This window comes from Macrobrachium rosenbergii, chromosome 4, assembly GCF_040412425.1.
Source record: "Macrobrachium rosenbergii isolate ZJJX-2024 chromosome 4, ASM4041242v1, whole genome shotgun sequence".
NCBI lineage: Eukaryota > Metazoa > Arthropoda > Malacostraca > Decapoda > Palaemonidae > Macrobrachium > Macrobrachium rosenbergii.
In genome coordinates this window covers 19,146,065-19,160,525 of record NC_089744.1, presented here as the reverse complement: position 1 = coordinate 19,160,525, position 14,461 = coordinate 19,146,065, and the positions used below count along the sequence as shown (strand labels likewise).

The 14,461-nt window shown below is 40.5% G+C and overlaps 1 protein-coding gene across 1 annotated transcript; it reads right to left on the bottom strand.

Moving 5' to 3' along the window:
* Window positions 1-1,131: 1,131 nt before the first annotated feature.
* Window positions 1,132-13,961, bottom strand: LOC136837000 (zinc finger protein 850-like). The gene is made up of 3 exons (XM_067101532.1): window positions 12,008-13,961; window positions 9,541-9,608; window positions 1,132-1,218 (listed from the first exon to the last, which is right to left on the bottom strand). The coding sequence occupies exons 1-3, from the start codon at window positions 13,959-13,961 to the stop codon at window positions 1,132-1,134; spliced, it is 2,109 nt and encodes a 702-aa protein (XP_066957633.1).
* Window positions 13,962-14,461: the final 500 nt, after the last annotated feature.

Sequence of the window (14,461 nt, the reverse complement as noted above, 5' to 3'; positions counted from 1 at the left end):
TTTCATATACTCCTGTGTCTTTGGGGCTGGCTGTTGTTGGGCATTAATTAGGGATATGGCTAAGGTATTTGGGTAGGTAAAGGCAAAAGGGTTAGAGTTTCCAAGTGTCAGTGTCTTAATACTGCCAGGTGTGGGATTTTGATTTTGTCAGGCATCTCACTAGTCTTGTTTGGAGGGGGACCGTAAAAGATATGTTTGCTTTATGGATCGCTTTCTCAATTATATGGTCACGGTACTTTAAAGATGGCAGCTGCTTACGGATTAGCTCAATTTCCTTTTCCAGGAAATCCGGGGAGCAAATCCATAAGGCTCGTAAGAATAAATTGCTGGCTACGTCAATCTTGAGAGAAATGTCATGATAACTAAATAGCGAATGTATGCAAGTGAAAATGTTGGTTTTCTGTATATGGTAAATTTGTATTCTGTCGTGTCTCTAATTATTAAAACATCAAGAAAAGGAATTTTGTTGAATGGGAAAGAGTGTTGTAGAGGATAACAAAATTATTTTGGTGCTTGAGCACCGAAAAGAACTGTGCATACTTCAAATTCACTTTCCATTGATGAAGACAATTTGAATGTTCCAGCTAATACTCAAACTTTATCACAAGCTAATTAACAAATACATCCTCTACTCTACCCATATCTACTGGACGTTGTGATTCTTCAGACTCCCAGTCCTAAACCCAGGTCTGGAGCAGTAAAGCATCCAGAATGATACAGGGGATTAAAGCTGGACATCCAATGACTTCTTTCCTTCTTTTTATTTGTACTGAAAAGGTTCAGCTTATGGAAAGTACATTATACGTTACACTTTAATTAATGAACAATGAAGCACTCATGGACTGACTTGGAGCCATTGGCTAAGGGTGAGAAGTGACAAAAAGAAGGAACTGGATATAAGTGTCGAACATCTGAAAAGTGATGAAGACAATGCTGCAATCTATGCAGGTGAATCACTAAAGTTGTGGACAGAGCAGTCTGACAGACACCCTTGGATCAAATTTTTCAGATTCCAATTAGCTCAAGTTATTTCACAAGTAACTGAATTGGCAGCGGATGTGCATAACGATATGCAAATGACACTGCAGGCAAACTCTTGGCCATCTCATCCATTGACTAAAAGTTATGCAGTCAATCATACTGCAACATATCCTGAACATGGACTACTGTATATTCAATGTTCAAAGGCCTCAGTCCACCTACATCATTATACAAACCCTGTAACAAGCATGGAGAGTCTCAACACATTTTAAAGTTTAATCATCGCCAAAGAACAGCAGAGGCAAGGTATTCAGTGCATAGAGACTGTACACACCTGCACTCACAAACACACATGATCAGTTCCCAGGCCTCCATTCCATTCATATGAGACCTAAGTGAGCAAGGCAATGGTGGGCCTTTGCACCCCCGAAAACCCCATTCCTGGGATACACGAACTGTGAGGTTGTGCTAGTGAACACATAACCAACTGTACGTGAGTCATCGGCAATACCGCCAAGTAGAGATAGCTAAATATCATGCAGGAAATGGAAGAGGCTGACTCTTTCCTACAAGTGGATGAAAAAATACTCAATTGACTATAAATTCATCACTTCTCATTATTTAGGAAAGGAAAAAAGATAAGGGCATTTTTTTAAGAAAAACTCATTCTGGCAAACACAGGACTGATGGACTGTAGGATAAAATTAAATGAACTCAAAAGTCCTGGTACTGTATTAATGAAATAGCAAAATTCAAATTGACTGGATTGAATAAAGATGGTAAGAAATAGGATAGCCTCTCCTCCTAATGACAAGCAGTTCATTTCACGATATTAATAATGAGTTACTTCAGGAGTTCAATCTGAGGTTTACCTCACACTGACTGCACAGCAGACCACCACTAGAACCTTTAATAGTATGTCAGAAGTTCTCTCTCTTGTCTTTCAATTATTTTACTTTCTCTCTTGTCTTTCAGTTATTTTAGTATATATCTCTCCCTTCTCTTTGACATTCCCTACAAAAAATCTTGGTAATATCTGAATTTCAGCTGGTAGAATTTGGAGACATTAACATAACTTTGTTTGAAAGCAATGGGAATGCCTGGTAATGTAAAATGGGTAATGAATAACATGGATGAGCTGTGAATTAGTTGCAGCCATACATACACACAGAGAGAAATAATGAACCACTGATTAATGCAAGCAGAAACACCAGACAAGAAGATTGGAGAGAGCTTAATGTGAATGATGATTATAATAATGATAGAGTAGTAAAACAACTGCCTTGACAAATGTGACTACAAGGCAACTTACTTAATCAAATGTTTTAAGCATACTTCTTTTTTATATTTTGATATTTTATTCACTGTCTTTCATGGGAATTGGAGGCAGGGTTGCCAAGTGCATCCATGTACTCTGAGTTTGACCAAGCATTTTTTATTATGTTTCTTTTTTGTGTTCTGATTATTTTTGTGATATCCTACACCAATCGAAAGTCTATATACTGTAACAGCAAGTAGTGCAAGTAAGCCTTAGGCCTGTTATTGAAGGTCCATGATGTAAGCTATCATACAATAAGAGTAGGGATAATCTCAAGCTTGAATTCCTTAACTGACAGCACCCCAAAACAGACCACTGAAATCACTATAAAGGAAAGCTACTGGCATCAACAGGGATTTATGATTCAGAGTTACTTCAACAACACAAACTGAAGGTAACCGACTGGTAACCAGAATGATTGTAAAAATGCAAATACCAGAAAATGAAGCTTTTAGAGAACAAAGCTCCACAGGGCTAAATAATATAATAAATTATATAACAGAATATAACAAATATGAAGTTTTCATAATAAAACTAATATTGTAATACTTACCTGCACACCTGAATTAGCCCTGGTCACTGACCAGCCCGAACTATATCCCCATAATTTCACCCACAAAGTGGGTAATTAACTGTCAGCGTTACCAATGCTACAGGCAAAATCTTGTCAAATGAGTTACCTTAGGTACCGTTGACAAAACTGCTGCAAATACCGGCCGACAGAAGCCGACATCCCCAATTGAGTCACTCACTATCAAATATTGAAGTGGGGAGGAGGGTGGGAATCATTCAGGTGTTCAGGTAAGTATTACAATATTAGTTTTATTATGAAAACTTCATATTGCAATACACTCCCTGAACACCTGAATTAGCCCGATTAACAAAATTTTAATGGAGGTGGGATCAATCATATGAACTTAGGTTTAGTACGTTTCAAGTATCTTAAAACGTACTACAGCCCGACCTGTCAATGGAGAATAAGCAGGTAACTCATTATCAACCTACTATGTATAAATGTATGCGTAAATGTGTGTCACCATATCAATCAATGCTTTTGGTGAAGAGACATGCTGGAGAGTACTTTGATCGAGAGTCAGGTCAGTACTGTCTCGGTCTGTCGACGCCCCATATGCTCTTCAGAACCTCTCTTGTATGGAGGAATACATTGAACCTCCCATGTGGCTATTCAGAGCCTCTCATGTATGGAGGAGTATGATGAACCTCCCATGTGGCTATTCAGAGCCTCTCATGTATGGAAGAGCACAATGAACCTCCCATGTGGCTATTCAGAGCCTCTCATGTATGGAGGGGAACGGAGCAGTGTGCTGAGCCACTGATCCTAAGGGTAACCCATCCAGGTTGTGGATAAGGCCGACGAATCAATGATTGACAAGCGAAGAAGTATCTCAGCGACGACGAAAGAGCCTAGCCTGCTAAAGAACCCCCTTGGACTCAAGTAGGGAAATTATCAAAGACTAAGATAATTAAAACGTACTAAACCTAAGTTCATGTGATTATGCTGTTACTGATGCCTAGGATTCTAAAGACTAAAATGAATTCCTCTGTTAACCTAAGAATTTCCTCACTAAGAGAATAACACCTCAGCTAAATGAACGCACCCTAGATAATAGAGTTAACTGCTACACACGGACTAAGAGAATTGAATGTCTCTTAGGTAAAAGGAAGTAAACGTTGAGAGGACTTCCAAGTAGCCGCCTCCAGAATAGAAGACACTGAACAATTCCTTAGAAATGAAGATGAAGTGGCCAACTCTGAATACTGTGAGCTCGGGGTAATACAGAGCTTGAAGACGACGAAGAACCACCCTGAGAAGCCTGGGAAATCATCTCCCTAAGAAAGTAACTAATCTCATTCTTTGACCACGTACGGGAAGGATTTCACAGAGAGACGAGAAGTGTACGTTGACATGGACAGAGTTTCTCAACCTTTGATAAATAGACTTTTAATGCTCGCAGCGGACATAAAGAACATCTCCGTTGGTTCGCCGGTAACAAACTCTTGCAGATAAAGAACCTTAACCAAATGAAGCAAAGAGTTAACCTTCGACTCTGTCTTCGCCACAAATTCCGGAGAAGAGACAAATACATATCATTTCCCGACTAGGAAACCAGCTTAGAAACTGCCTGAAGCTCGCCCACCCTTCTAGTTGTAGCTAAAGCCATAAGAAAAAGCACCTTCTTATTCAGCTGTCTCAACGTTAGAACTTCCGACAAATCCCACGGAGGAGCCCGAGTCGGCAGGACAGGACGTTTAATCTTAAAGGAACGCAATAAATCATGGATGATCTTACTACTAGAAATTTTCGGGAAGATGGAAACTACATGTACTGCTAAGCGTTGAGCGGCAGCCAGCAATAGCCGAATACGAAAGAACCTTGACTTTCCAAAGGAATAAAAGAAAACCAGCTATTTGGCTATGGAAGGTCTAGAGATGGAATGGCCTTCCTAATGACACCAACTTCTATATGTTGTCCAGCTGACCTGGTAAAGCTTACAAGTTAACTTTCTCATGCTGAAGGAAAACTGTCTAGACAAAGCTTTAGAGAGTCCAGTCTGTCTAGCTGCTCGCTCGGCAGTCGTCTTACAACTAGATTCAGCATGCAAGGGTTTGGATGATAAAGGTGAAAATGTAGTTGTCTGAAAAGATCTTCGCATGGGAAGGAACATCAGAACTTCCGTAAGGAGCTTTACGAGTTCCGGAAACCAAGGGTGATAGGGCCAGCAAGGAGCTAGAGTCAGAGATGTCTCGACACTTTCCTGCAATTTCCTGATTACCTGATGAGACCAAATGGTGGAAAGCATACACCTGCATGTGATTTCAATTTTGTTATGTCACAACGGTGCCTATCGACATGCGGTCCACCACTGGTGAGAAATAAACCGGAAGACGATGGTTTAATCTCATCGCGAAAAAGTCCACAGATGCTGGCCATTTCCAGAGAACCTGACATACTACTTCCTGAGCCAAAGTCCACTCTCCCCCCAATACCTGACGATAGCAACTTACAAGAGTTGGCCAGTACGTTGAGACTACCCAATACAAGTTGGGGAAGAAGAGACACTTTCCGTTCTTCGCACCTTCTCAGGACTCTATGTGTTATAGTACAGTATTGAGTTCTGTTGATCTTGTTCCCCCGGAGTTCTCAGATACGACTTGACAGTTATGTTGTCACAAAACAGAGCCATTACTCTGTTGCGCACTAGGTCTGAAAAACACCTGAGGGCTTCTTTTATAGCCCTCAGTTCCCGAAGATTATGACTCCTCTTGTTCCCAATCCCTCCAGAGGCCCAAAGCCTGGGTTTCCTCCAAGGTTACTCCCCAGCCTTGATCTGACGCATCTGAGTACAGATGAACGTCAGGAAGAAGGGAGTCAAAAAACCTTCCGGGTGTCAGATGCACTTCTGACCACCAAAGAAGATCCGACAGGCAAGAATTTCTCCAGACTATAACTGCGTTCTCGATGCAGAAGTCCCAGCGATTCCTGAGACATACCTAAAGAGAAACACATCCAGAGACGACCCTGGAATTAAAAGAGAGAGAGAGAGAGAGAGAAGACATTCTCCCTAAGAAGCTCTCCAAGCTGGTACTGTCGAAACTTCGACAAGAGAGATTGTACTTTTCCGCAAGTTGTGGTATAAGTTTTATGTATTCTCTTTACATTTACGTAAAGTGGAAATGCGTATTATGTAGAAGAAGGATATTATGTTCGTTGTTTGTATTTAGTAGTAAAAATGTTGTCTTAGTTGTTTCGTGTGTTTGACTGTAAGTATACTTGTAGTATTGCTTAACTACTGGATTGGTTGTCGCACAGTAGTTAGTTGAAGGCTTGATTTCGGTCAAAGAAAGCCGTGAAGGCAGTCGCTTCATAGCTTTAACGTAGAGTGGTTCGAGCTGGTGGGGGATTCAAGAATGCAGCCATAATTGTCGGTGTCTACAAATCCATTTAAGTATTCCTATTCATTTTAAAGTACATTTAGGGAAACTTTCTTTAGAAGATATGCATATCGAAATGTAAGGAGAATTTCTTGAGGTGTACTTTACATGAGGGTAGTGAAATAGAGACTGTGCTTACGCCAGTCCAACTGTACATCGAGCTAGGAACAATTGAATACCCCAATACTAAGTTCATATTGTTAGTTTAGTTAATATACAGAATGCAATGAATTAATATAATCACAATTTAAACTAACATAAAAGTGAAGTAACCCAGGTGTCGTAGCATAAGACTTAGGCTACAACTTGGGTCAGTACGTTTCAGATCGTTTAGGCTATACGACAACACTGATGATTTGAAATGCTACACTTATTCTGAATGAGTCGGAATAGGTACCGGCTGTTCCCTGTTGGACAGGAACATCCCTACTTGCTGAAGGACTGACTGGATCCTCTCCAGGATTGGGAAAAAAAACCTCAATGGAAGAGAGAGAATCCTCATCCCTGAAAGGTTATAGATTGTGTTGGAACCAGGCAACTCTTAGAAAGTTTAGACAAATTCCTAGTATCTTGCATAGACTCAATAAGAATTCCCTTGCCCTTACTAGCTCCTCTAGAGAGGAGGCAAGGATCAGCCAAGGGCTAGACACTTCAACATTCTGTACCCTCGACGATGCATAATTGCCGACACCGGAGACACGAGTTAGAAGCAACAAAGTTTGTCATACTGACCATATCACCTGAACCCTGAGCAGCCACACGAATCAAAGCCATTACTGCTGACGACGACGACATGAAATTGACCATGGAGAAGACATCCTCCTCTCTCAAAAGACTTTTGTAGAGCGCAAAAGGCGCCCTCAACAGAACCCTCTTATGTATGTCCAGATAGTGAGGCAGAAAATTATTTAAAAAGAAGTCCCTCCTCTTCTTGCCACAGAACATTGTACAGCCAGCCGAAATGTTAGCCTGGTATGCCAACCCCATCAAAACCGAAGTGATGAGGTTGTCAAACAGAACAGGATTGGAGGGAGTATATCAATCTTGTTTGAGAAAACCCCATCAACCCCGACAACATCCACACAGAATGGGACAAGGCCTCAGACTGGCTGAGAAAAGTGTCCTCCAAAATACAAACCTCACAAGATGTAACCGCTACCAAATGATTCGACGAAGAAACCTGAGAGAGAAGAGCCTCAAGAGATTCATTGAGAGGAACTCTGATATCGGCAGAAGGGTTACCCGCTACCCTATAGAACCCCTTCCGATTAGGAAGCAAAGTTGAATCCTGTCTACCCGACCTAGAGTCCGGCTCCATCAAAGCCTGCTCGACTCGGCCAAACCAGACCAGTTTACTTGATGTTTGGCAGACTACTGGTTTAGTTGCATACAACAATTCAAACATTGCTTGGTTTGGTTGTGTAAGTTCCTCAGGAACCTGGACTGCAGAGACAGAATGGATAAAGTCCACCATCCGCTTACACTCGCTTTCATTCGCTGGAGAAAAACCTATATCTGGTACTGGCTACTCTTCTTTGAAAGAGCATTCTCTGTCAGACTGGCCTGACTGAACCGGGACAGGAAAAGAGACAGACCGACCACCCGCAAGAGCTGCACCCGATAACCCAGAACTCGCTACATCTGGATGTGCGAGACCAACACCTGACATACCTGACCCCATCATACTGAGCCAACCGTAATCTGGTTGCACAAACCCTGTACCAACTAAAGCCGAGGACAAAACTCTTTGAGTCGGTCGCACTCGACTGTGCAAACCCCGCACCACCCAGTGACGAAGATGTAACACCTGGGCAACAAACGTCCACACCTATGAGCAGAGAGGCGGCAACACCCGATCCACCCAAACACCAGACGAACCAACGCTGCACCAGGACGGGTATCCGGAGCCGAAGTCACTCTGATTAAGGGAGAGGGAGGAAGAACTCCCTGATGACCCAGAACCCAAAGCTGAACCCACCTTGAACACCTTAGAAGGAAGAACAGAAATAGCTGCTGGAAAAGGTGAGAAAGAAGTAGAAGAAGGAGAAAAAAAGAAGCCAAACTCGGAGTAACCACCGGAGCACCTACTGCCGACGTTGGACGGGTGGAGAACACACTAACTGGTCCAGTACTGAAGACAAGCTGCGAGCTGTGGAACCAAGGACCGAAGAAGGAAAATTACCAGCTACTCTAGTGAAAGGAGGCTGAGGACACCATCAGTACTGATACGCTCAACGATGGCGCAGACGAAACACCAACTGCCATAGCATCTGCAAGAACCGCGGTGGACAAATTACGTTTTAAACCCAGTAAAGGATGAAAATACGGAGTTGCAGAAGACTCCGCAACCGCCTGTGAAGCACCTAGATCGGAAGCCTGAGAAAACTACATGACCCGGGTAAAGTGCTAAAGAAGACAGCCCCACCAAAGGTACTGTACACCTTACCTCAACCCCAAGGAGAGAGAGAGGGAGCCACCGAAACTCCAACATTACGGGATTGAACCAATGAAAAATTCTTTGCTCTGCTGAGTTAATGGCAAAGAAAAACAGGATGAGCGAGAGAAGACTCCGAAGAGCCCTCCGAAGAGTGACCCGATAAAGAAGAGTGTGTAAAGACATTGGAAGAAGGCATAGAAGAAACCGGGGAAAAAGGAAAACTCAGAAGAAGCAGAAGAGGCCATAGTTTTTAGCGAAAGAAAACTAGCCCGACTCTGTTTCCCCTTGATAATCTTGACAGACATATTAGCAAACTGAGAAAAATTCTTCAAGATGTGATTGTGAATATTGGAAAACCCAAAACTGAAAAATTGCCTAACTAGTAATTTATAATGCCATGACAAACCCCACAATTCTGCATTATATTGAGCCAAATTGAAAACCGATCAACAGAATTACCACCAATGAAAGACGAACCAAACTCATCCACCAAAGGAAAAGGAACTTTCGAAGACAAAGGACCATTTTTCAACACTTCAGAACCCGACAAACCCGAAACCACACCCGAACGACCAACCACAGACTTAGAAACCTTCTGTTGTAAAGAACTCGAAGCAGGAAATAAAACCAAAGATAGATCCAAAGACGAAGTCATCACACTAGAAATCACAATTGAACCCGAACCCAAAGAAGACAGCACCTTCCACTTCTCCCTGAACAATTCTTAACCTATTTTCCCTACTCGTCTGTGTCTTACCTAACTTTACATCAAACTCAGAACTTACGCCTTGAGTGGGAAGGGGGAATATGCTGCCAACACTGCCTGCTCCGCAGGGGGGGGAGAACCTACCTTCGAGGCTTGCAGTTCTCCATGACCCCCACCACCCATTAGGGCTGGTTTTGTAACAGGCACAGGGGCTGAAAAAGAACAATTAGAATCAAATATGCTATCACTATCACTATCTCTATTTTCTGTTAACTTACTCATCAGGCTAGAAATAGGCTAGACATACTGGATGATAACCTGTCCTCTAACTTCTTGAATAACTCTGAAAATCTAACGCTTCCTTAACTACTGATTGAAACCCTACTAGCTGGTCCTGACCTGTGCTTACTCTTCGAGGTAAAGGATTTTGTTTCATATAATCCTCCATTTGATCTACTGACCAAGACCTATGCTCGTCACATCTCTGACTGATACTACACTGAACCTTCCTACATAAAATACAAACAGAAAGTCGATCGTGTTTGAGGGTACTCATCCTATGCTTGCAGGACGTGCAGGACCGATGAGTGGCAGCATCTGCAGCAGTAGAAGGCTCGGTTGTCGAAGCTGTAGACAAAGTGGAAGCAGCAGCGCTAGCAGACAGCAATGTCTTCTTGTCTGACTTCTCCACATCGAGGCCAAAGTACCGATCCAAAGTCAAAACTGGGAGAGAAGTTCCAAATCCAGTCAATAAAGCATAAATCCAGGAGAAAAGGCGTTGAAAACAGTTCAAAGTCATAATCTGATATCCAAATTCTTTAAATGGGGGTCGGGCTAAATGACCAAAAGTTTGCCTGATGTAGGACACACCCACACAGCACGGCGAACAAATAACAATTGGGGATGTCGGCCTCTGTCGGCCAGTATTTGAGCAGTGTTGTCAACGGTACCTCAGGTAACTCATTTGACAAGAATTTGCCTGTAGCATTGGTAACACTGACAGCTAATTACCCACTTTGTGGGTAAAATTATGGGGATATAGTTCGGGCTGGTCAGTGACCAGGGCTAATTCAGGTGTTCAGGGAGTGTATTGCAATACAGTAATATAACCAATATAAAATAATATAACAAATATAACTGAAAAAATGCTCCCACATCCAGACTGTCTAGCCTACTTGTGGAATTATCTTAAACCAGGAGAACTCGAGAAGCTATAAAGTTTTAATTCTAGACTGCTGATAATCATCTCAGCTGCTTCTCTTGCAGTATTAATGTTCATCCAAAGTTAGAACCCTAAGCTGGTACTATGTACCTGCAACCCTGGAAGATGTGGGGGCTAAAATATCTAGGTTGTCTATTATTCCCTGCAGTTTTGGTTTAGATAGGTACTAATACCATGTACAACTGTCTTCAGTCATTGTTCACCTAAATCCTTCAGCCTAAGGGCTAGCATGTACGCAGCTTAACTCTTTGAAGGTAGAAGAATTTCCATGATTCTCTACTTGATAAGGAGTTTGCTCCCCCGCCCTACCCCCACTCAGATGTGCTATCTTTTCTTCTAATGTTTAAGGTATGCTAGATGACCAGTGCCTTGGAATGTAAAGGATCTACAGCAGCAATTTAATATGATGCCTGGTCAACATGTTGTAATGCCCTTATTTTCACCTTACTCTATGCCTGACTGTACTCAGTAATTCTGAATATTTGACAACACTTAGTTTTACCATTAATTCCAGGTAGCAAATGAAAAAATTTTCCATTTTAAGATATTGCACAATTCATTTATGTAAACTGATAATTTTTGCTTCCAGAAAGATGACAATTTACCATAAGGCTTTGTACAACCTTCTACCTAGACACAGTATAATAGAATCATTGCAACATACTACAGAATATTGTTTTCCTATCTGATTGCCAGTTGGTTCTCAGGATCTTTATTTTTCAGAGAAATTGCTCAAAGTGGTGGTTTCCTTTTTTGCCAACAATAGAAATTATAAGACCACCACCATCAGATTTCACTTTGACAATCTTTTCATAATTTCAAATTGAACAGAACACTCCCACTTTAGGCTCCTCATACCTTCTGTTAATTTATATATTGTCATCTAAAACCAAAACCCACTCGGCAGTATATCAAAAGTAAAACAAGGTTTGTAAACAACTAGAACACCTTTAATCTCCAAAACCCATCATGCACTTTGTATGACCTACAACTAATTCTCACAATAACAATATTGATACAATATTAAAATGTGACAAATTATCTCCATTTAAGCAGCATTTCATGATGATAAATTATTTACTTGAGTTGGCAAGAACCTAGCTTAATTCTTTTAAAGTAACACCACAAAAATAATGTATGGATATGGATAAATTAACACTACATAGTACCAGACTTTCTTAATTCATACAGAGTATTAAAACTTTCTTAGTAAAATGTTGAAACAAACCAGTTAACAAACTCAAATGGTTCTATATCATTGAAGATGTTCTATGGGAAAAAATATTACAATAATGTGCTGATTTCAACGGTAACAAATTTTCTCTAAGTAGCAGCAAAATTCTATTTGCATACAGGCTCAAGATCACGACATCTGTAAATGTAATTTACCCTTGGAACCAAATGTTTCATGATTTTTTGGTTTCTTGTGGACCACTTGATGCTTCTGACGAGCCTCCTCTGTTGTTCCATAATATTCTCCACAGGTCTTGCAAGGCACCATACACTCAAGAAAAACTTTCACTTCCCCACTAATGCCAAAATATTTCCTCCACTTTGAAATCAACATCTTTTCATTGTGCACATACTCTTCATGAGTTCTCTTTAGTATGGATTTCTGATTCTCATTCAATTTACAGGTATTATGCTCTAAGCAACAAAACTCACCTTCTTTTTCAGTAAAAATATGATTTAAAAAATCCCCCCAACTTGAACAATCAATACCACATGAAGTACAACTATATTTTTTTTCATATGGGCTAATAATAACCTCATTTTTCTTTTTTAACTTAATATATGCCTTCTTTTTCTTAGAACTTCCAATCTTGACCGTCTTCCCTGAATGGCCTCCTTCCTCTGGATGGTGGCCTCCTTCCCCTGGATGGTGGCCTCCTTCCTCTGGATGGTGGCCTCTTTCCCCTGGATGGTTTGACAAGCAATGCTTTTTAAGATTTCCTTGACACCAAAACGACAAACCACAATCGTGACATATAAACCAGCTGTCTTTTTCATGTACACTGATGTGAGAAACAAATGCCTGTCTATCGAAGGACAGATGACATGCTGGACACTTCAAAAACTCACTTTTGAACTTTAAGCCATCATCTCTGCTTTGACACAAACGTTCTGGAGATTTACTTGTGTAAATCCTCTTAGACCTTGCTTGATTACAGTCTACATATGCCTTACCTACAACAACATTCATATCTTTACCAGCACTTGTCACCGAGACAATTTTTGCAGTTGTCTCATTACCTCTCAAAGGTACCTCTTTCCTATTATTCTTCAACAAAACACTCTCTTTTGAATGACTTTTGGAGGTATTTCCGTCTACAGTTTTTGAATTACCTATTTCATATTCTGAAACTTTTTGTGTAGCTGGGATTTCTTGGGACTTTGTCATTAAGCAATCTATCAATTGGTTTGCACCTGAGGAATCATTATCAATATGTTTAGTAACCTGACTTTTGCTTGAAGAACTGCAATTATACACACCTTTTCCAGGCTCTTCAAATGATGACTTTGATTTAATATTGGTCATTACGTCAACAACATCCTTTTTGTAAGTCACAGAACCTCGACTTGACTGAGAATACTTTTTTGAACAGAAATCATCTGACTGACACACTGTTAGCCGGTCATCAAAATTTCTTTCTTTTTCTGAGTTGGAAAGTGGCGTATAAGTTTGTTTTACATTATTTGAATTTACTAAGAAAAAAATCTTCTTTGGGAGTGTCCTTGGGCTTATCTCGTCAATACACTGGAGCAAGGCTGCCTTTTCCCAGCTTTTATTATCTAGAGGCAGACTATAGGAAGCTGACTTTTGTAGTCTCTTGTGATCAACAAATTCCCTGAAATGACTTTCGAGGTGGCTAATAACTGCATCTAATATCTTGTAACTTTTCCCACATAGTCTGCAATACATATACTCACCAGAAGCCCATACAACCCATTTTTGTAGCTTTTCTTGTACACAATTTGTCAGTTTTTTGTCTAGTCGTTTATGTTCTATGTTGTGCTCTAATAACTGACACCAATGAAGGAAATACAAGCCACACAGCTGGCACCGAAGTGTCTTTCCTATTGCTTCACTGTTATACTCCTTGTGGGCCACAAAAGATTTGGAACTAAAACTTTTATAGCAATAAGGACAATAAAATTCCTTATGGGGGACCTGCACATGATTCTGAAACTCTACATCCCTTAAGAACTGATCGGTAGCTCTAAATGATGAAAGCTGCCTTCCCTTGTGACATCTTTCATGTTTTTTGAGAGCCGTGAGTGAAAGAAAGTTCTGACCGCAGAATGGACACATATGATTCAGCTCATTTCCATGTACTTTCATGTGAGTAAAAAAGTCCAGGTAAGAATTGCACACTGCACTACAAATCATACATTCATAATAATTTCCATCGTCTAACCAGCAAGATTTTACATGATAATCTAATATTCTTTTCTTGACAAATGATTTCAGACATTTGGGACACTTGTATAAAAGTTTATTGTAACATGCTATACGTTTTTTTTTTCCAAATAAGTCTATACCTAAAGTATGAAAGGTATTTTCTTCGTATTCTTTTAATAAATACAGAATCAATGAGCTTTGCTTTATGGAAACAACAAAATTGACTTTGCATAGTTTCTCCACAATGCATAATGACATGAGACTTTATGAAAAATGCAGTGCAATTTCTTTCTACTAAAGTTTCAAAAAATGGATAGATTAAAATACCAGATCAAAAAGTGAAAGATCCATAACTTCATCTAACATTAATAGCACCTATGTCCTTCTTAACCTAACGACAATAATTACAAGACTAATGGCTAGTCTTTTCATAACCAAAT

What these genes read in the sequence shown, in the direction of transcription:
- LOC136837000 (XM_067101532.1), bottom strand. Translation starts at nt 13,961, where the DNA reads ATGAAAGTACATGGAAATGAGCTGAATCATATGTGTCCATTCTGCGGT. An exon ending in TGAAACATTTGGTTCCAAGG is followed by an intron (nt 9,609 to 12,007) that starts GTAAATTACATT and finishes GTTCTTTTTCAG; the next exon opens with CCCCTGTGCCTGTTACAAAA. An exon ending in GAGAACTGCAAGCCTCGAAG is followed by an intron (nt 1,219 to 9,540) that starts GTAGGTTCTCCC and finishes TGCTTGTTACAG; the next exon opens with GGTTTGTATAATGATGTAGG.